This window comes from Corvus moneduloides, chromosome 1, assembly GCF_009650955.1.
Source record: "Corvus moneduloides isolate bCorMon1 chromosome 1, bCorMon1.pri, whole genome shotgun sequence".
NCBI lineage: Eukaryota > Metazoa > Chordata > Aves > Passeriformes > Corvidae > Corvus > Corvus moneduloides.
The window spans coordinates 76,106,813-76,128,407 of record NC_045476.1 but is presented as its reverse complement, the minus strand read 5'-3'; the positions used below and the strand labels follow the sequence as shown (position 1 = coordinate 76,128,407).

At 44.3% G+C, this 21,595-nt stretch overlaps 1 protein-coding gene across 1 annotated transcript in view; it reads right to left on the bottom strand.

Moving 5' to 3' along the window:
- DUSP22 (dual specificity phosphatase 22) overlaps positions 1-21,313 on the bottom strand; it is a 43,497-nt gene extending 22,184 nt beyond the window's left edge. The window contains exons 1-3 of the mRNA XM_032116565.1: positions 21,017-21,313; positions 15,034-15,067; positions 7,289-7,371 (exon numbers count right to left, since the gene is read on the bottom strand). Of these exons, the coding sequence (XP_031972456.1) occupies positions 7,289-7,371; positions 15,034-15,067; positions 21,017-21,037 (138 nt within the window). The 5' untranslated portion in view covers positions 21,038-21,313. The remainder of the gene's footprint in view (positions 1-7,288; positions 7,372-15,033; positions 15,068-21,016) is intronic.
- Between the last annotated feature and the right edge of the window lie 282 nt (positions 21,314-21,595).

The following is a 21,595-nucleotide window of genomic DNA, read 5'->3' as shown; positions in this document are numbered from 1 at the left end:
TGTCCCTATCCACAGCAGGGGGTTGGAATGATATGGTCTCTAAAGTCCCTTTTAACCCAAGCCATTCTAGGAATCTATGACTGCAGAACAAAGTACTAAAGCAGCTTTCAGCACTTCCAAAGTTATCAGCTGGGGAAATTGGGGGTACAACACAGGATTTTTTTCTTTTATTTTTAGCACAGGGTAATTCCTGTATTACACACACAAAAAATATTAAGTCAATCCAGAAAGTGCAGCCAAACTTGTGATAGAAGGAAAGAATTAGAAAACTTAAAGGAGGTAAGATTGTAAACCTCATCACATTAAGTGCTAACAGCAGATATTGTAGGTTTCTATAATCAAAACCTAAATAGCTGCAAAAATACTATCCACAAACTGTGCTAACCAGATTACTTGCATTGTGCCAGAGCTGCCAGTTCATTCCTTCTAAAACAGCTGAATTTGCTTTCCTTTTCTAAAAAAAGTACACATGTATAGTCTAAAGATCATGGGTAAACACGGAAGATTATCAAGCTCAGCTAAACACCACATTAAGATTTACATTCAGCCAGGCTTGAAAAATATGAAGCAAGATTCCAGATCTTATTGCAAGCTGGTATGAATCCATTATCTATACCAGGTCTTCAGGCTATGACCATTTGATCTTATAAACATTTCTCAGTTTTTGATAGATGTTCAGTCATCTAGCTCTTCACTTTCTTCCAAAGGTCTGGATTTACCAGCCAGTTGTACACTTTGTTTTTAATTCATAATCTTGATTCAGCACTTCCTCTTGTGATTTCCCCAGCTGCAAGCTTCTCATCCTTAATACCTTATAAAACAGGTAAATTACAGCATTCAGCAGTGATAAATCTGGTGCAGAGAAGTTATACATCTTCCCCATAGCACCCGTATTTTTCTACAACTTCTATTCCTCCCACTCACACTTACTGGTTCTGTTCCAGTTACAGCACCTTTTCATTGCCTGTATTCTGTTAATCCATTTGACTGTTTACTCTGGGAGTACGAAAGATTGTTCTAAAAGATCATCATACAGCTTTTTAACTCTGTTGCTCCCTTTTAGTTCAGCTTCTTAGATACTGAGTCTTTGAAACCCTATTTCTACTTGGGTAAAAAAAATTAGAATTTGAAAGGAAAAAAAAAATCTAAAATTCCTTATAAGACAACCTGGCTGAGAAGTTCTTTATTTCCAAAGACACAGTACATTTATGTTGTACTGGCTGCATAAGCAAACAGACTGGACAAAAAAGATCATAGAATCATAAAATGTGCCAAGTTGGAAAGGACCCATCAGGATCATCCAGGCCAACTCCCAGACCTGCACAGGACATCCCAAGGGTCACACAATGTACCTGAGAGCATTGTCCAAATGGTTCTTGAACTCTGTCAGGTTTGGTGCTGTGACCACTTCCCTGGAGATCCTGTTCCAGTGCCCCAACCACTCTCCAGGTGAAAAATTTTTTCATGGTAACCAACCTAAACCTCCCTTGAGTCAGTTCCATGCTGTTTCCTCAAGTCCTGTCACTGGTCATGAGAGTGAAGAGATCAGTACTTGCACCTCCACTTCCCCTTGTGAGGATGTTGAAGATCACAATGAGGTCTCCCCTCAGTCTCCTCTTCAGGCTGAACAGACCAAGCGACCTCAGTCGCTCCTCATACGGCTTTGCCTCCAGTCCCCTCACCACCCTCATGGCCCTCCTTTGGACACTCTCCAATAGCTCAATGTCTTTTTTATACTGTGGTGCTCAAAACTGCAGACAGTAGTTCAGACAGCAATCAGCTTTTCTCCGTCCCCCCAACCCTCCACCCACCTACCATATCAACACTTATTTAGGTAGTCAAATTCAAGAAAAGAGAGGGGAAAACCACTGCTGTGGAGACAGCATGTACCAGATTAAGATGATATTGTTAATGGCATCAGAATACAAAGAAAAATGATAACTGTCCTCTTAGGGTGCTCTGGTTAACTCTACCGAATGAGGGGGGGAAAAAATCAACATCTTGAAAATAAAAACCAAACAAATATTCTGTAGCCACAGAAAACAAAGAAAGAAAACTGATGCATACAGACACAGAACACATGCAAAAAGCTACTCTTAATGCAGTTTCTCATTAACAGAGTGAACAACAGAAAGCTGCTGTGGCAGGGACAGTACAGGCATACCCACATAAACTCTTGCTGATTTAAGATCTACATTACTGTGATCGTTATGATGTCTACCAGATGAGTGTGGCATACAAAGCTTCCTGTGACACAGCAGGAGTCAGTCTGACAATGATAATGCTTTAAATAAATTAATGCCAAAGGACTCCACAACTACAGGTGACTGGTAATTGGATTCACACATTTCCTAGATCAAACCTCTGGTGCAGGTCAAGAGCAGCAGTGAAATTACTGGTAACTGACAAATGTGTGGTGGACTGAGAAAGAAGCTGCTGGTTTCGGTCCATTTCCTGACTGATGGACAGGTGTCTGCAATGCTCACAACAGTCACCACAACTGGCACCTCCAAGTGTCTCAGACAGACTGAGGACAGTGAAACACTCCGGCTCTAAAATGCAAAGCTCAAAGACCGCTATAACCCAGCCTTACCTGAATGAACTTCCACACAAAAATGAAGCAGATGAGAAAACCCATCTTTACCTCTGGAACTATATTCCAGCAATTACTAAGCCTCACAGCCAAAGTCTTGCTTACTTCCAGTCTGAATCTGTTACACACCATTTGCCAGCCACAATGACGTGCAGTCCTGATGTGGACTTTCCACATGGGGACCCACAGAATGCCTATCCATCCCTGCCCCTCTTTGGGGATGACACCTCTGGGACAGGGTCTGAGCACCTGTTTGACAAGAAGAACTCAGTACCCCTCCCTCCCCCAGGACTCATGCTGTTCTCTCTCCTGCATTGCAAACAACAACCCCTGCCCAAGGCAGCATAGGAAGCATTCTTCTTTTTACCAGTATTTAAGTCTGTGATTGTGGGGAGGAATGATGAGAAGACTAAGGATGCTTGTGAGTTCAACTGCTTAGACACGACTGTCCACCACAGCCTACACTTTCCAGAATGGGATGCAGCTGTTTTCAAGCTGCTGCACAATTCACATCAACAATCTATCTGGTTTGGGCCCACATTCATCTCCATATAACCACACCCAGAACAGGGTTAAACACCTGGAAAATCCAGAGACTAACACCCCAATGGACCTGCAACTAGATTCTTCTGGCAAGATTAATAAGATTTATCTTTACATACTTTGAGAAACCAGAACAAAAACTGTTGCCATCTGCAAATGTGCCGAGGGTGTACTCGATCCCTCTGTGTCATTGATGAAGATATTAAACAGCACTGCTTCCGATACAGAGCCCTGAGGGGCACCACTCATGACTGGTTTCCATCTGGACATTGAGCCATTGACCCTCTGGATGTGACCATAAAACCAATTCCTCATCCACCAGACAGTCCAGCCATGACATTCATCTCTCCATTTTAGAGGAGGATGTTGGGGGGGTACCATGTCAAAGGCCTTACGGGAGTCCAGATAGATGACAACCTGTTGGATGGATCCTACAGGTCACTGCCAGACACACTATTATCTAAAGCACACTTGGAGATACGTTTTCTCATCTACCTTTCAGTGTCTCATATGCTAAATAGAGATTTTAAAACCTAAACTAATTGAGAAACAGAATAGAAAAAGCAGGTGGCAAGAAACCTAATTATTCTCCTCTGTTTATGGCTTTTGTGTGGACTTATAAAACATCTGTGAGTGTCCCATGGGCAGCCATCCAAAGTGCTCTGGAGGAGCCAACTTGATTCACCAAGGCTACTGCCCCTGTGCATCTGTGGAAGCACACATGGTGCTGCTGGACACTGCTCTTACTCATTACATCTGAAATAACAAACCTGGTTCCATACGGCACGCACACCTTTCTCTTGCACATGCTACCTGCTACCCAGAGGGTTTTCTGTGAGATAGATATTTGTATCACAGGAGCTATAAACATGCATCTTTAAACTATAAAATTCTCACCACAGTGGTTAAGATCCTGTTTAACAACGCACTTAAGGCAACAGCCTTAGAATGCTCTCTAAATATATTTCAAAAATGGTTTTATTAGAGGAAAAATTTCCTTGAAACAGTTTATACAAAAAGAACTAAAGGGCAACATGGCAAGATAGTTCAGGCCAGATTTTGGCAAATTTCTTCCAGTGTAAATCACTTGAAGTGTTACAAACAATTCTGTGTCTTGCACTTATGCAAGCTGGCCATGTCTAAAGGCATAAGAAGTCTCAGAATCCAACTGATTTTATACCTGCTTTTTCCTGTTATTCCAGCTTGAAAGTACTCATGACTTCCTAAGGCCAAACTTTGATAATGAGCCACCCATAAATCAGACATCCACAAGAGTTTGTAAATGATGATAGAGATAATGTCTAAAACCAAATTTCTATAAGAAAACTTTTTTGTAAGTATAGGCACATGTAACCTAAACCGATATAATACTTCATTGTGAAACTCTTCAATCATTTTCTAATAGCTTACCAACTTATGAGGAACTGAAGCAACCTATACTCAAAACCTGCAGTATGTAAGTCACACAGCAAAGCACACTTTTAAAAAGGTACTGTGACCATTTCAAACAACCACGTAAAAACAGTCTGTAACATCACAGAGAGGGGCAATGCCTTGAGCTATTACAGTACAAAATAGTTTTACAATCCGTAGCAAGTTAGTGTTCACTGCATAGACTGATGTTTGTTTCTATTTTTTCAGTATTGCATTCTTGACTATGAATGACCAAGTCAGATTGGGTAGTTTCATTCTCTAACCCACCAGAACTGGGTACACAATCGGTACTTCTGATGCACCACTTTAAGGGCTGTATTCAGAAGTATTACTGCATCAAAACAGTCATTACTGAAACTTCAAAATCGGACAAGCAAGATGTGGGTAATTTGTGACCTCTGAGAGCTAAAGTACACATCCATGTTCTTTGTTCCATGGACAGCCAGAAAAGGCCAAATTCTCTTTGATAACATGCTACTAAAAGACTACCGGCTTTTCAATGTCTAAAAACACTTACCTTCCTTAGTGTGCACAGAAAGCTTTGTCTAATTAATTATTTGTAGCATTTCCTACAGGTTCCTACATCTCCTACAGGACTAGGGAATACTGGAGATAAAATACTGCTAGCAAAAGACAAAGGCAACTACTGCAGAAGCAAAGGCAGCTTTTTACAGGTAATCAGCATACACATGAAACAGGGAATCTCAGGGAAAAATATTCCCTTATCACTGCAATTGCATGTTTAGCAGTCTGAATAACATTAGATGAATTTCTGAACACAAAAGTTATCCCTTTCCACGAGGGAAATCTGGGCAGAAAGGTGATGAGGGATACACATAGGAAAAGCATTCCTATTTGAATTCAGTGGACATGAGAACAATCCCCAAGCACAATGTAGACGTACAAGCTGTAGACAAACCCACCTACAACATGGCATAGACATAAATAACAAAGGAAGTAACAAAACCTAACAGAAGTTTTCTAGGCTCTCGTTCCAAAACAGAAGCATTCAGTCGCAAACAATCACCACAGTAAGACCATGACTGATAAAGTAATCAAAATTAGTTCAGCTCCAAACAAATGGAATTTGAAATCTTTACACTACTTTAGGAACTGGGGGGAAGTTTTAAAGGAACTATACTGCATGCACAGAAAATTGAAGGCACAGTTGGAAGCAGGGGTGATTAAAGCAAGTCCATCCTCAACCAGCCACTGCTTGTTCCCGTGCCACTGTAACTTTTGAGACACTGCTGTGAACCAGACTGGGAACAGATCTGGGTAAACATAATCCTTCATGTCTTTCGTGGTAGTAACTAGAGGAAGAAATGGTGACCTGGTTATATTTAAACCACAAAAGCTCCCAGTTCTATTTACCATGCAGCCTCACAAACAGATGCACCGCCACAAGTAAGGAGGTGGTGTGTGGGCTGCCAAAACTACCCCACCACCACCACCAGATGCACTGGCCTGAGGCTGCAGCTGATCTGTACCATAATCAGTCTTCCTAATTTTCTAATCATGATAAAACAAGACAAAATTCCATTCATTTTAAAGACCAGCACCCTAGAAGCAACATGACATCTCCTTTACTCAGCACAAATGTTTATCTCTTCAACTAAGAGCACTCTTGAAATTCAGTCTGTTTCAGACTTAGCAAGCATCAGGCACAACACAAGTCAAATGGACAGCATAACAAAGTCAACAGCTAAAGCTCTGCTTCAGTACATTTATAAATTTAAGGTCAACCTGGAGTTCACCATTACCTTGATACTGGGGTTGATTGTGACTACTGGGGACACCTCTTGTTTGGCTTACCTATTGACTTGCCTGGGAGAAGTGGAAATTCTGTAGTTTAAGGACTGAAATCACTGGAGACACTTTGCATGAAGAAAAAGAAAAGCAGAGATTCCCAGCAGCATATGAGGGCTAACATCAACAACTGCCTTACCCCCAGTTTTGCCATATTTCATGAGAAGAGGAATGCAGGGAAGGAACAAACAAATTTTACAGGACAATAGTTCCTGACATAAATCAAATAGCAGGATTTTAAGATGTAGCAAAGCCCAGACAGACTCCCCTCCAAGGTAAGCTGGTGTAAAGAAGAAAGCATAGCATTCCAACAAAGGAGACCTGTATCCTGTTCCCAGCTCTTTCCCTGCTCAAGATAACAGCAAATACAAGTCTTCAGATTAGTTTCCCTTCAGTAAAATGGGGAATAATACTTTATATTGAAGTGTTGGAGACTACAGATGCCCTGCTATATTAGATGTATTATATGAGGATCACCGGTTCCTCCCACATTCCAAGTCTAAATAAGGCTATTTCACATGGAAAAGGACTTATGGGCAAACCTATCTGCCATAAAGACTCAAGGAAGGGGCCCAAGTACAAAGAAGGGCTAGTACTGGGGAAGGAATGTTGTTTTTGTGATGCTTAAACTCCACACAGAAGGAAACTTACCTTTACTATTAAATTAATAACATAATCCCATTAGTGTGTTACACAGATTGACACTGTAGTTCTCTTCCTTTGTCAGTTAGATTTCTTCTTGTTATAACAGCAGCACCAACAAAACCTGTGGCTGGATCCCAAAACTACAGCTTTCAAGAAAATCAGTCTCAGAATGCCCATCACACAGAACAAGAAATTAACCCCAAGATGACTGTAACAGTCAACTGCAAAGTAAGGATTTACTGTGGAGTCCTCCACAACTCTTACCTCAAGCATAGGGCGGGCACTGTCATGTATGGAAAGAATGTGCGTAATGTTATTCTTACTCAATTGCTCTACATCTCGGGCATCTGTGATAGAGGGAAAAAAGGAAGATAAGTTTTTTTAATTTCTTGAAATAGCATTTCCATTGTTCACGTTGAAAAGTCGCTTATCATTGACACATTTCTTTTTGAAGCTCATAAAGTCAGGCAAAACCCCAGATGCAGCTGTTCTAGAACACCGTCATCAGAGCGGGTAACGGGAAGACACACTTCTAACTCCAAAACAAATTATATACTATATAAAGACCAAGCTTAAGTGACTCAGGAATGTGTTCTCAAGTCAGAAGTTTCATGTATTTGCATCTGAAATAGAAGTCTGTGCATGCCTGTGTGCAGGTGATGGCCAAATGAACATGCACTCAGAGCTGTACAAGAAATATCTGACCTCTCTACCCACAAATCCCCCTTCAGGGGATACATTTTCACTTGGGAAACAGATTTGTGATTTCCAGGTCTGAGAAGGGAAGCCAACCATATAACTTGAATGAGCTCTCAACAGACAAGCCAAGACAACAACAAGATTCTTACATTCTGTGAACCAGTAGAGGAAAAGGTGCATTTAGCCAATACGTATAAAAATTTTAAGTCTAAAGAGAGACAGGTTATAAAGATATCAAATGTAGGAAAAAGCAAAATGCTACAGCAAGGAAGTGCAGTTGTGAAAAGGTAGTTCCTAGACCTGTAACCAAGGGGTTTCAGACATTCAAAACTGGAAAGATAACTGGGGCGACTGAAAATCTCATGCTAGATACGGCGAAACCATAGGCTTGATTCTATGAGGAAAAAAAGGTAAAATAGATTATCTGTCTTCAGTGAGCAACTTTCCCCATACTAAAATATCAGCATGTCAGAAAATGACCTGAAAGAACCACCAATACAGGTAAAAGTTAGTTTGTGTCCATTTACTTTTGACCTTTTTGCTTGAGAATGGCACAGCACACCATGGTAGAGAATGGTACAGCAGTGGTTTTGTGATGTGAACACCTGCCTTTGAAATCTGCCCATACAATCTGTTCACATTAGCCTGGTTGCACACAGAAAAAAGAGCACTGACCACAAAGGTTTCAAACCGGCTCTCTCTAGGTACAAAAATAACAATAGCATCACCTGTACGTTCTTTATGTACGTGCACGAGTTCAATTAGCATCTCTTGTGTCGTCTTATCCACCTACTATAAAGTTTCAATGCCTTTTCTGCATCACAAAGAGAAGCTGGACATTTAATTATACTGCCCCATAGACAAGATCCAAGTGAGCACAGTAACAAGGAATAAAATTTGAACCTAATCCAATTATGAAAGCTTCTCTACAGCTAATAAAATGAAGAAAAGAGTCAAATCTGCAAGGATTTTACTCACTACTGCTCAAGCCTGCATGATCAACACAGATGCCTAATCCTTCAGGAGAGAATTAACACAAATTCTGCCTGAAACAGAATTAAAGCCTAGCTTCACAGAACAAATAAAATTTCCTAAAAATCTCAGAGCAAACATTTCAAAGAAGAAATGCTAATGCTTGCCAGGAGAGGTCTTCTAATCCACCTGACCCTCAGATTTTTTTCACAGTTTGTAGGACAGTCTCAATTCCTTAGGGAATACCTAAGCAGACAAGGATTTGGAAGCCCAGAAACCAGTCTAAGTGTCCCTAAAAATCACTGGTTTCTATCTTACAAAGATTAAGGGCAGACTTCAGAGCCTGCTGGCTGGAACTCATGGTGTCAATGTACAGCTAGCACAATGAGACCTCAATCTCTAATTATCAGTATGACCTACATGGGAAGAAATGCCTTGCCACACAAGGCGAACTGCTTTAAAAGAAGATATGATCCAAATTAAATGCTGACTGCTTTGAACCAGTATGAAAGGCCTAATGGACACAGTACAACTCAAAAAGACTGAAGTACCTTAGTTCTTCTTAGCCTACTGAGACTTAGGCTAAAGGAATTTCAGCAAATCAAAACTATAATTTCAGATATTCCTAGAAACAAGCTGGAAATGGCCATCCCAGACCTATGTCACAGGGTAACCAGCAAGTCCTTAATATATTTGAGAAATAACCATTCAAATCAATAAAGCAGAGGAGAAAAAGCTTCCCAGCTACTATCTGGATCTAAACTTCTAACAGTTTACAAACGGGAAATTCCCCTGGTTCCCCAGCACCTGCCTTAAGTCTCTACAGATACTACAGATAAAGCTATTTAAACACCAGTACAAATAAGATATCCTGTCATTCACAGTCTCATACCATAAATAACAAAAAAAAAAAAAAAAATTAGAGGTTATGTAAAGAACCACCAAAAACCAAAAGAACCACCATCACCACAGCAATTCTAACTTCTTTGCCGAAGCACAGGGCTGTATAAGCACATGCAGGCTCACGTTTTGAAATCATAGCATGAAACACCTCATTTTCAAATGTTAAGATTAAACCTACCTATCAGAGCCCCTCCTGTGCTTCCGCTACAGAGTGCCTCAAATGTGGTATTATTCTTCACAACAGGTTACCTAACATTCTGTTTCATACAGAAAAATGCTTCTCAGTTGATGCAGATGCAGACTTTTGAGTAAAGCCTTTGGGAAACTCCTCACACAAAATGACACAACTCACACGGGGGAAGTCTTCCTCTCTCCCTCCTACATTTAGCCTATTTTCCATCAGTTTCATACTATGACTCCAAGCTTAACCTCTACTCATGCAGAGAGCTGCAAACACTTAACTGCAAAAGCAATGCCAAAGTCACCAAAACCAGGGACCGGGGCCTGTCAGAATTTGTTTCCCTGCAGCACTGGGAAGCCTTACTTCGTGGTTGGGGAGCAAATCACCTAGTGCAGCGTGCTTTCATCCCCCATCAGCAAAAGGGAGACAACACAGCTCCAACCACTCCAGTTAAGACACATCAGTGACTGAACGACTCCAATTCTACAGTGGTCAAGTCTCAAATGTACCTACAACCATTCTCTCTTACTTCAGTATTTTAGTGCCTCCATAGAAATGCAAGGTGAGGGATAACGACTTCCTCTCAGACAAGGCAAGTCAGCCCAGTATGTACAATAGTACTACGTCTCAATTTGCAGATGTATAGAGACCACAATTTCATCATCACCAGATCTTTATTTTTTTATTATATAAAGCAAAATTTTGTCTACAGTTTATTTTCTACTTTGGAGAGAGCTAGACAGAGAGACAGCCACCTAAAGAAGAACCTCCTCTGCAGTGGTTCAGAGCACTAAGAGCTACTGCTGAGAATGCCTTCCCATCAGGAGAGTTTTGTTCCTGAATCCAGTTATGTGCAATTACAGAGACACACATACAAACTGTGCACATGAACAAAAACTCCACATCTCCCGTCTCCACTTCATATACATATTTTGTCCCATCTTCTAAAAAGGACCTTTTTGGGGAACAAGAAAAAGGGGGAAAAGAGGTCAGTACTCTGTTTAATGGAGTACCAATAAATTGTCTTCCTTCAAAAGGTGAACCTGGAAAAGGGAATGGTATCTCCATCCTCTCCTGTTTTCAGTACCTGATATAAAGCCTTAGGAAATGGAACTTAAAAAAAATACTAAGCAGATGAGAACAGGAATTAGCTGACTCTAGAAACACAGCAGAACTACTTGGTGGGCATTGCCTTTTTATACACTTAGTAATGGGAAGGGCAGAAACTTTCCCAAGACTATCCAGATCATCCACAGCAACACTGGACTCTTTGGGGGAAATTAAACCTCATATTGTGGCTTTCCCCTTCAGATTAAAAAGCCCCCAAATATTCCATGGGAAAAACCTTGAATGATTACACACAAGGAAGAACACAAACTCTTTAACATTCAAGGTACTAACATGTTTGAGTCTGGTTTTTGCTACTGCCACACCTCTTGGTTTGGAAGCAAACTGAGCACCCATTAAGAATCTCTTATTAGAAGAAACAGATTTTTTTTTTTTTCAGATGTGCAGGGAAACAGGCTGTCCTGTCAATCCCTTAAGGAACAAAGCAACCATTTTTGTTGTGAGCACAGGTGACTTTCAAGGGACATCAAGTTTCAAAAGCAGAAGACAAGTGGACACGCAGTCCCACAATAAATACTTTGTCTTTTGAGAGGACGGCATTTCATCTGCAAGGTACAAATGAAACAAACCAAATTTTCTCCAAAACCAAAGGCAGGAAGAAGAGTTAACTTCCTCTTTCTTTTCCCTCACTTTTCTCTCTTAGCCCCCTACTCTCCCAATTGCAAAGAAGTAACTCCTCCTTCACTTTCACAGAATTCCAAGAGCTCTGTTTCCTTCTGGGCTTTCAGATCAGACCCAGTCTTGGTATTTTATATGGACATCCATGGTTCTTCTTGAATTTTTCTGCCCTCTAGCTGTGCAATCTCAAATACACCCTCTCAGGAGCATACCACAATTTTCATGTGCTATTGGTGAGCTGAATTATGCTTATAGAGCCTGTAAGATAAAAAGCACTTGAACACATGCCAAGATCTGTGCTTATTCAGCAAAGTTTTTCAGAGACATACTCAAGCCCTGTGGACTTAGGGGGATTTCAGGAGATACTTCAGTGCTTTCCATAATCAGCACTACATATAAATTTCTACCCTAAAGACCCTTAAGGTGGTTACTAAAGCCCCTCTCAGTCTATGTGCTTAGAGGTTTGCGCAGCACCAAATGAAACAGAAGCAGCAAGCTCAGCTCCCATTTCTGCCACGGGTTCATTTCAGAAGCTGTTCCTGGGCCTCAGTTTATCTCCCAGTCAAATGCAGAATTTGCACTGCTCTGCCATAGACTGTTTTTAAGTTTATTAGGCCTAAAAGTAGAAATATAGCTGAATGGTGAATAATAATTCCCCAATCAGAACAACTGCTGAATGCCTTCTCCAGACAACGGCCCTCCAGAATTAGTGTTTAACATCTCAAACATCCCACTTTCACTCAGCAGAAAGACACCCATCTGGAAGAACTGTGCCTTTTCCCAGTCTGCCAGTGTTCCCAGAGGTCTCCCATGCAGCAATGAGACAGAAGCGTGAGTAGGACGGTACTTTGATATAGCTCTGGAAACTGTGCATGCCCAGAGGCTCCCTGAGGAGCCACTGGGGAAAGGCTATCCTCCAGAGGGCAGATCAGAGCGATTTACAGCCATACCCCTGACTCAGCTTCAGGAGAAGCTCGCTCCTCTCCACCCCTGCTCAGGGGCTCTGACAGTGCCACGAATTCAGCCCTGTGTCCAGGCACGATGCACAACACCTGGGATTCAGTGTTTCCTCCTCTTACAGACAAGATGCAACTTTATTCAACTCAAGCTATTGGTCTTAAACTGAAGAAAAATGCATTACAGGAAATAATTGTGTAAACCCCTCTCTTTACAAGTAGCTAGTCATTTCAGCTGCCCAAATCAGGATACTCTGACCAATCCCAACTGCACATGCTGCCATGTATTTCTCAGTCAGTGATCCCCTTCGTGGCAGCCTCAACGCTCATTAGTCACTTTCTTAAAAAGTGCCACAAATCAGAACACGCCCCAAGAACACGGGGATCAAACTCCTCCAGAAAAATACATTGGTAATTAACCAACAACCTGTTCCTAAATGGGGTGACTTCACTGCATAGAGAGCTTGTTGCAACTGCTCCTAAGCAGTGAGGCAAGGGGGTGTTGAGGGACAAGGGATGCAGAAAAGGCTAAGAATTTTAAAAATATGCTCTTGTATTAGTGAAGTACTGCAACATCTATCTTTTCTCTTCCTCACCAGGTATGGTAGCTTATCTGAGATTATAACAGGTACTCATGATGGTAGAACACAGTCATTAAACGCAATATGAGCAAAGGTCATAGCAGTAAATAAACGGACATTTTGTTTGTGGTTTTAATTAATTTTAAAAACAGACTCCAGAACACAAACACTGGGGTTAAAGTCAACTCGTCTTTACTCTCTTTTATGGAGGTAGGCAGAAGCATTACACCCTCTGCTTTTTTTTCAGCGAGGTTCCCAGAAACACTGCCCACTCACAGCACCTCCACCTCCACGCCTCTGCTCTCCGTGCAGGCGTGACCTGCCGTGCCATTCCCGAGCCACTCCCAAGGCACGCGGAGAGTGCTCAGGGCAGCACAAGTGAGAGGGCCACAGGCCTGCATGGGCAGAGATGCTGACTCACTCCACAACTTTGGCCAACTCCCTTCCACTGAAAACAGAACTGCACCAGCAAACAGATGCTCCGGCTGAGTTTCGCTCCCCTGAGCGGACTGGCAAGGGCTTACCAGCGGGATGGCCACGGCGAGAGGGACAGACTGGGAGCCATGTTACCAGCACCCATTCTGCCCACCTTGCCAGACTACCTGAAACCAAAAGGACCCCACTATCCAACATCCTCCCAATTCCACCCCTCGCCTCAATTATTTTGGGAACAGAAAAGAAAAAGAGGAAGCAACATGGCAGTGACCAAGTCAGTTAATTTTGTCATCAGACCATGCAGTGGTCCACCCAAAGGGCTTTCAAAACTACCCTCTTGGCCTTATTTTCCTTTTTTCCTACTTTTTTCATTTTTCTCCTTCCATTATCAGCATGAAATCATCTCCATCCTCTCATTTCCCTTACTATGGCATGATTAACTCCCTGACACAGTAGCCATTGTGCTTGTGTTTGTGATGTGGCAAAAGGCAGCTTCTAACTTCACATGTACCTCCGGGCTGCATTCCAAAGTGATCAGCTCCACATCCCAAGGGCCAGCAAGCACTGGATCCACAGTACGGGTCATCAGATCCAGAGGCAGGTAAACCAGGCAAAAAACACTGAACTTGTGGGTTTTGGGATGGGGAGGCAAGGAAGGAAGGGTGGGCATGAGGCAGAGAGAAGGTACAGCACCATCTAAATCCAATGTAGATGTTGCCAGTCTTAACAGACTGGATGTGGTATCAGACAGCCCAGGAAGGACAGGATATCTCAGGAGCCTCTGTGAGCCCTGCTTTGCTGTTTAACCCAAGCATAGGAAACATAGGGTCTACATCCATCAAAACAACTGTACATGCACAACTGGTTTACTTCTGAGTAGGGAGAGTCAGCCAGAACTGCAGCTAACAGAGTGCTTTGAGAACAGGCCATTTATTTGGATGTCTACGCAAAGTTTCCTGTGTTTTCTAAATGTGTCTGGTTTTCTGTACGCAAAAAATAAACCCCATGCATAAAGGAAAAAAATCCATAGAAACTTACATCTGCAGCAGAGACGGTGTGAGTATCAGTGGTCAGGCTGCAACCAGCAGACCTATCAGTCTCACAAGCACTGATAACAGAACTCTTCAGAAGTTGTTATAAATAACCAAAATAATGAAAGCAATGAGCGAGCGGGAAGCATAGTAAGCCTTTACTTATAAGGAGGGCTTGCAATAAGCCTTATGAAGAATCTGCCTGGCTCACAGGGTTGCCTGCCAAGCACGGGAATTGTTTAAGGCAGGCCAACGTTTAAGAATTCCAGCTGAAGCATGCTCCAAGGAGATGGTATTCATTTCACTTTTCTCAAAGTACTTCCAGCACAGCACGCAGACGAGAGAGAAAACAAGTTCTTCTTTAAGTGCTACCAGGTGAATCCAAACATGAAGCAAGATGGGGTTAAAAAGCTACAGAGATGCCGGAGAATTCTGAGTGCCTGCAAAACCACACCTTAAGATCCCAGCTAAGCAATCCTAGAGATAATGATAAAACTAATCTTACCTTTAAAGTTGCCAATGAACAAGCCAGGCAGAATCTGTGAGAAAGAAATATAGTATCAAATATAGATATCTTGTGGTAAGACAATTTGACAAAGTTCAATTTGCATACAGGATGGAACATACTACTTTAGCGGACTATTGTCAAATGCAATCTAAAACATGCTGACAGCATTTCGTGCCTCTTTGCAACCTTCTCAAACCAGATAGCTCTAGGCATGCTGAGCTTTGACAGCATTCCTTGGCAGATGGCAGTTGTTAATCGTGGGGACTCTAACTTAATGGAGCTCGCCAAGGACAGCAAATATGGGTTACAAATTATGAAGCGGGCCTTGCAACACAGCCCTCCCCTGCCCCCCGCAGCAGGGTAAGAGTTACCCTCATGGAACTCATGATGAAACTTCACACAGCTAAGGTGATTTGCCTAACGTTGCTGAGGAAGATGGACAAAGCACTGCAAAATTACATCCTTCGAGGCTTTTGAAGTGCAAAGCCATGCAAGTCAGGGCTGCAGCACTGTGGGGCTCTTAGAGGAAATCACTGCAAACAGCCACTTGTGTGTTCACGTAGAAAGGAACTGCTGAAAGTCCATGAAATGCATGTTTCTCTCCCAGATCTACCCACTCACCCCACACTCCCAGATGCCCGCACGGGTCTCAGTTACAGGACATGCTTTAATTGGGGAGTTTCAAGGTCTGCCCAAGGCCAGCACGTGCATGCACAGACACAGAGGCAGGTGACACTGTAGTGCTACCCCTCCCACCCTCTCATAACCCTCCCAACTTGGGAACAGCAGTAAGGACATAAAAAAAACCCCAGGCACACCAAACACACATTTTCTGGCGAAGATTTTTGTTCTCTGCCACCTGAAATCTCTGGCCCACAGCCTTTGAGGAGATCAGAACTGTGGTGGTGAAACCATACGATCCATTTTTCTTCAGTCCATGCTAAGCATACCACCAATACAGATATGTCAGCACTGACTTCCTGTAGCCTTAGCAACACCCCAGTGTCACCACAACAGCAGCAACAGCCTCTCAGGCACAGCTATTTAAAGGGAAAACTCCACCCATTTAGCTCAATCGGGCAGCCGCGAAGTTCCGAAAGTCATGAAGGACTTTGCATCAGGGATTATTGCCACAGCCTGCGTTTCATTGCAGCCCTCCTGCTGAAAGGCGACCCAGCTCACCATGCACAGGTTATCAGGGCCAGCAGAAGAGACTGTAAAATAGCTTCTGACCTGCCCTAACTTCAGGGCTTTCCTCCGATAAAAGCGTCCTGTTTGCTGTGATTTATGAGCCTTGCAGGAAACAGAAAGGCTGCAGCACCGCTTGCACTCCTTACAGCTTTGGTTTGTGCAAACATTCCTCCCTTTAGGCTTTGCTGGGCAATCACTCTCTGCCTGCTGTGTCACACCGGCTCTAAACACAGGGCTCAACTCTTCCCCCCCAGTATTGAAAGATGCCTTCTCCAGGACCCTTGCTGTATCTTGCTGCTTGTAGACCCCTGCTTGCAAATTAAGGGCTGATTACAGCACTGGCTCATCAAGAAAACAGTTCTTTAGTCTTGTACAAACAGGCACCTGTACATTTTGCAAAGATAAACTCGGACAGCTTTCACCCTTTTCCTTTCCTCTTCATCTGTACAAATTCAACATTCTTACAAAGACAGCAAAATCCCCAGGACAGTTTTCAATGCCAGGGTATCATGTAGGAAAAAGAACCTTTACAACATCCTGCTGTCCCCTTACATGTGTACAAGGCTCATGGTTTCAAGTGACAATTCAATATTTCAAGCATTCTTGATGACACTGCTAGAAGTGCAGCTCTAATGCTGCATCCCAGGCTAGGAAAAAGCAGCCTGTAGCTGTTATAGAGAAGGACAGTACTCAAGAGTCATTGACAAAGAAGCCAAATTCTGCAAACAAAATCATGTTCTAAAGCAAAAGGGACTCAAGTTATGAATGAATTTCGCCAATGAGATCACCCCAGTGAGCTCCCTCAACTTAAGAGTAGAAAATAAAAAAAATAAAAAAAAAAAAAAGAAAAAAGTCTTTCTGATATTTTAAAATAGCTGTCTGGTATTTCCTATCTGCAGCACAAATCTTCTATCATACCACCACTGCTGCAGACTATAGCATTTTAGACTCCAGGACATTATTTCTGCATCAGATGTGTGCTCTCAAGAGAGAATAAAAGCTTAATTTCCAGTCACAGTCATTAAGCTTTGACATTAGAAACTAAAGATACTGAGAAACACTGGGGGGTTGCAGAAATGAGGTTTTTTATTGGCAAAGGAGGAAAAATCCGGAAGTCTGCATTTGTGCATCATGATGCAATGCTGTATGCTCGATAGGTAATTAGGACACTGTGCAACCAAGGACAGATGTTACCCTTGTTGTACTAGTCATTCTAGAAGCAAGAAACATTACTATGGGTGAAAGCTACCTGGAAAGAAGTGAATCTTCATGTCATGCTGACTAATACTTCAGCACTCGACTATGGCTGGGAACTTTCAGCTGTGTCATCTCACACTGCCTTCAGCAACTGCAACTCCAGGCCGTGCAAAATGAAGGCTGATGGCTGCTAGGGGCGTGTGAGAGAGAAGGGGTGGGAGTCAGAAGAGTAGAAAAATAAGGTGGTTGTTTTTGTGAACTTCTCAACCACCACTTTATGAATAAAAACAGTAGCCTCTTTTTACGATCCGAAACATTGAGAAAATGACCACAGAGTAAGTAACCGATGTAGAAGAATGCACGACCATGGAAAAAGGACACCAACGCCTGTCTTCGTTTGTACCTCACATGAGAGCAGCTCATGTTCTCCATCCTGCACAAAGACAGAGCCTTGGAACAGACAATAGTTGCTAATGCTTCTGTCAGTCCTCTCTGACAAAACACCTCTCTGGAAAATGGCTTAAAGGGCTACTTTGCTGCTGTTTCCTATATAGACAAATGCTTATAATAAAGCATCTAACTCCTTGCCCAACACTGCTTCTAGATGTGTTAGTACTGATGGGCACTCTGGAGAAGTTCATGAGGCTTTCTCAGAGATGGCCAGGCACTCTAAAAGGAGAAGACAAGCCTACCTTTGTCCAGTAGTACAGGAGAGGGGCCCACATCAGGGAGGGGGATTTGCTGCTGACATGAACTGGCACAGCTTCTCTGACTTCCATAAAATTGGCTACTTCAGCTGTAACTAGCCACAGTGGTTTAAATTTCTTATGAATCCACTCCTACAACAAACAGGGCTTATCTGCCCTTCTTGTAGAGATAACACTCAAACCTTCTGAAGAGTTTACATGAATAACTGTCAGTTAACTTTAACAGCACTGAACAACAACTAAACCCCAGACAGAGCTCTTCACCGAGATCCTGTTCACAGATAGTCAGATCTTGTCACCATCTCAGCCACTAGACTTCAGCTCTTGGAAAACATCTTTGTGCATTTCAACCACAGACTTCAACCTGAACTTTGAATACAAGCCAGAGTTAGACATTAAGCATGAAGACAAATCAGACCACCCAAACAATTTCCTAAGTCAGATCCCATTACTCTGTAAAATATACATCTTAAAAATATAAGGAAAAAAGGTAAAGTACTGAAAATTAATACTAGCCAGGTCAATGCACATTCACAAGCCGATTCTCCCTCTCTGAACAGAATAAGAAAGGTATATATGAACAAATGCTTTCAGTTTAATTTGGGAAATATCAGAAGGCTTGGACGGGATTTAGGAAAAAAACTAGACTGGGCTAATTTTACAGAGAAAAATAGCAATAAAAGACAAACCCCACCTAAAAAGAATGCCAGGCCTCCAGCCCTTATCACTCTAATGGCCACATAAAGTCATGTGCAATTGCTATTTGCTATGAAATACATCAGTATCATGGGACAGAAAAATAAGGAGGGAACCGTGCCTTTGAGAAAGGATCAGCATCCAGAGGCTGTAGCAGTCCCTGGAGCTCTTTCTTACCACACCCATTACAGGTCATCATTAATCCTCTTCCCTTGGCACCAGTACAAAGGGATTCCTTAAACAAAGTAATCCACCATCAAATAAGCTGATTATTTTCTCCTACCATCTATATACAGCTCTACCACAAAAAACACACTTCAGCTGGAAACTAAGGAAATTTGTATTCACTGACTACACTAAGACAAGCAAATACCCCCTACATCTGCACTGAGGGCTCCATGCTTCCCCTTGCCCCTCCAGCTTTACCGACTCAAGATCAGAAGGAAGAGATGATCCAGGGGCACATTCTCAAGGTGGCAAGTACCAGACCAACATGTGGGACCCCTACAAAAATAAACCCTGATGGCCAGTACCCAGCATGGTTGTAACCTCCTTAAAAGATCCAGCCCTTCCCAAAATGCTGAACTTCTCAACCTCTTGGATACAGCCCTAAGAAAGGGGAGAAAAATCCAAGTAGTTTTATGCTTGTCCTGAAAGCTCCAGTTGGTACATGTCAGGGCAACATTTAACAGAATTAAAATGACCAAATTGACCAATCACAGATTGCCAGTTCCTACCCACATACTATCACAGTAAAATGTAATGCAGCTTCAAAGGGCTGCGAGTTGTCCTGTTGGTTTTATTTTTTTCTCTCCCCACATTGCAACTTAAGCATCTGATATTGCGTCCCTCTAAATGTTCTGATAGTTTCAAAAATTCCAAGAAAAATACTACAAATATACCAGAAGCCTAAAAGGAGTCTTTCTTAGCTGTATTTCTTCCTAACTGGCCATTTCTAGAAGGCTAATATCAATGGGTGGCAAATATCACAGCAATATCCCCAGACTTTGAAAGCAGAAACTGAGAAAAGGACCAAGGGAGGTTCTACTTCCTATGCACTAACTCAATTCCTCAGCAGCCAGATCTTTTCCCTGCCGAAGGTTTCTATTTCAGTGTCTCTACCTATAGGATGAAAAGGTTTCCCCTTCCAGGTGGCACACTAAGCACTCTGGATGTTCATCAATCTGAATCCCAGGGCCAGGATGTCAGACTGGGACAACATGTGAGCAGCTATTTCTAGCTCTTCTCCTCCGCTTTGTCAGAGGCCACGCACACAGCAAAGCTATTCCCAAAGCACTCAAAGCAGGATGTAAGACAGAGGAGATGACTCAACTTCTGTTCCTCATAGTAAGCTATATATAAAAGGCTAGTTACCACCACACTTTCAAACCTGGGTTTTAAACAGGGGTGAAGATACTGAGAAAAATCACAGTTGTCCCTTGATAACCACCATGACATGCCAGGGGAATCGGTGCGTACAATAAGCCCCCTACTGCCAAAAGGCCAACACCCTTTGCAAAATAGATCCATCTTCCTTCCTCACTGCGATCTCCACTGGGGCCGAGCGCTTTCCTGCCCCACCGGCACCGGGCCCAGCCCTCCAGCGACAGCCCGCGTCCAGAGGCTGCTCCGTGCCCTGGGAGCGGAGCGGGCTTTGGCCAAGTGACACGATTCAATGCCGCGCTCGCTGACAGCCCCATGCCCCGGGTCCTGCCGCAGATCCGGGGATGCCGGCTCTATCCCACGGCAGCCCCCGGGGCTGGGGGACAGAGCGAGCACTGAAGCCGGGGGCCGGGGGCACGGCGGTCCTCGCCGCCCGTCAGGAACTCGCTTTGCCCGGGAAGGGGAAGCCCGGACGCGCATCACCGAAACCAGGGACCCCTCTCGCCCGCCCGCCCGCGCTGCGGCTGGGGAGGAGGAGGCGGCGCGTCCCAGGGGAGCGGCGCGGCCGCGGTCTCCGTCCCTCCGCCCTCGCCCCGAGGTGGGGGACCCCCAAAACCGAAGGGGAAAGCCCTCTTGCCCTGGCCTTTGTTCCTGGAGCGGGTGCCCACGGCGCAGGGGCGAGACAAAGGCGGGGGTGCCGCGGCATCCCGCCCGCCCCGAGGCGGGGAGGGACCGCCACCCCCGGCTCCGCCGCGCTGGCCCGCGCACATGCACTCGCGCACGGCGACAACAACGAGCGGCGTTACCTTGTTCATCCCATTCCCCATGGCTTAAGCGACCCGCACGCCAGCACCGCGGGAGAAGCCGTCGGCCGCTGCTGCCAGCGGCGGGTCGGCGTACATGGGATAGTGCTTGCCGAGGGGGAACTGGGGACGGGCTAATTGCTAATTAAGGGCGGCCGCTGCTCGCCGCTGTCGGACAGGGCGAGGCGCATCCCTCTCGCCCTGGCCGGGGCCGTCTCCCTCCTGGATGCCGGGCGGCTGGGGGCGGGTTTCCGCTCGGCCGCCCTCGGGAGCGGCGAGAGCCGCGGGGCCGCGCTGCCAGGAACCACCTCCCGCCACCGCCCCACGCGCGGTGCGGCCCCCGCCGGGCGCCCTGGGGCTTGTAGTCCGCGCCGCCGCGCCGCGCCGCCGCCGCGCGCCCCAGAGAACTACGCGTCCCAGCGACCCCCGCGCCGCAGACCTGCCCCACCTGCCGCGGCCGCCGGCGCCCGGCGGGCGTTCCGGCGAGGGTGAATAAGCGCCGGCCGCGGGGGCGGCGGAGGGGTGGCGGGAGCGGCTCTGGTTTGTGTGTGTCGCTCCCCGGCACGGGCCGCACGCCTCCGG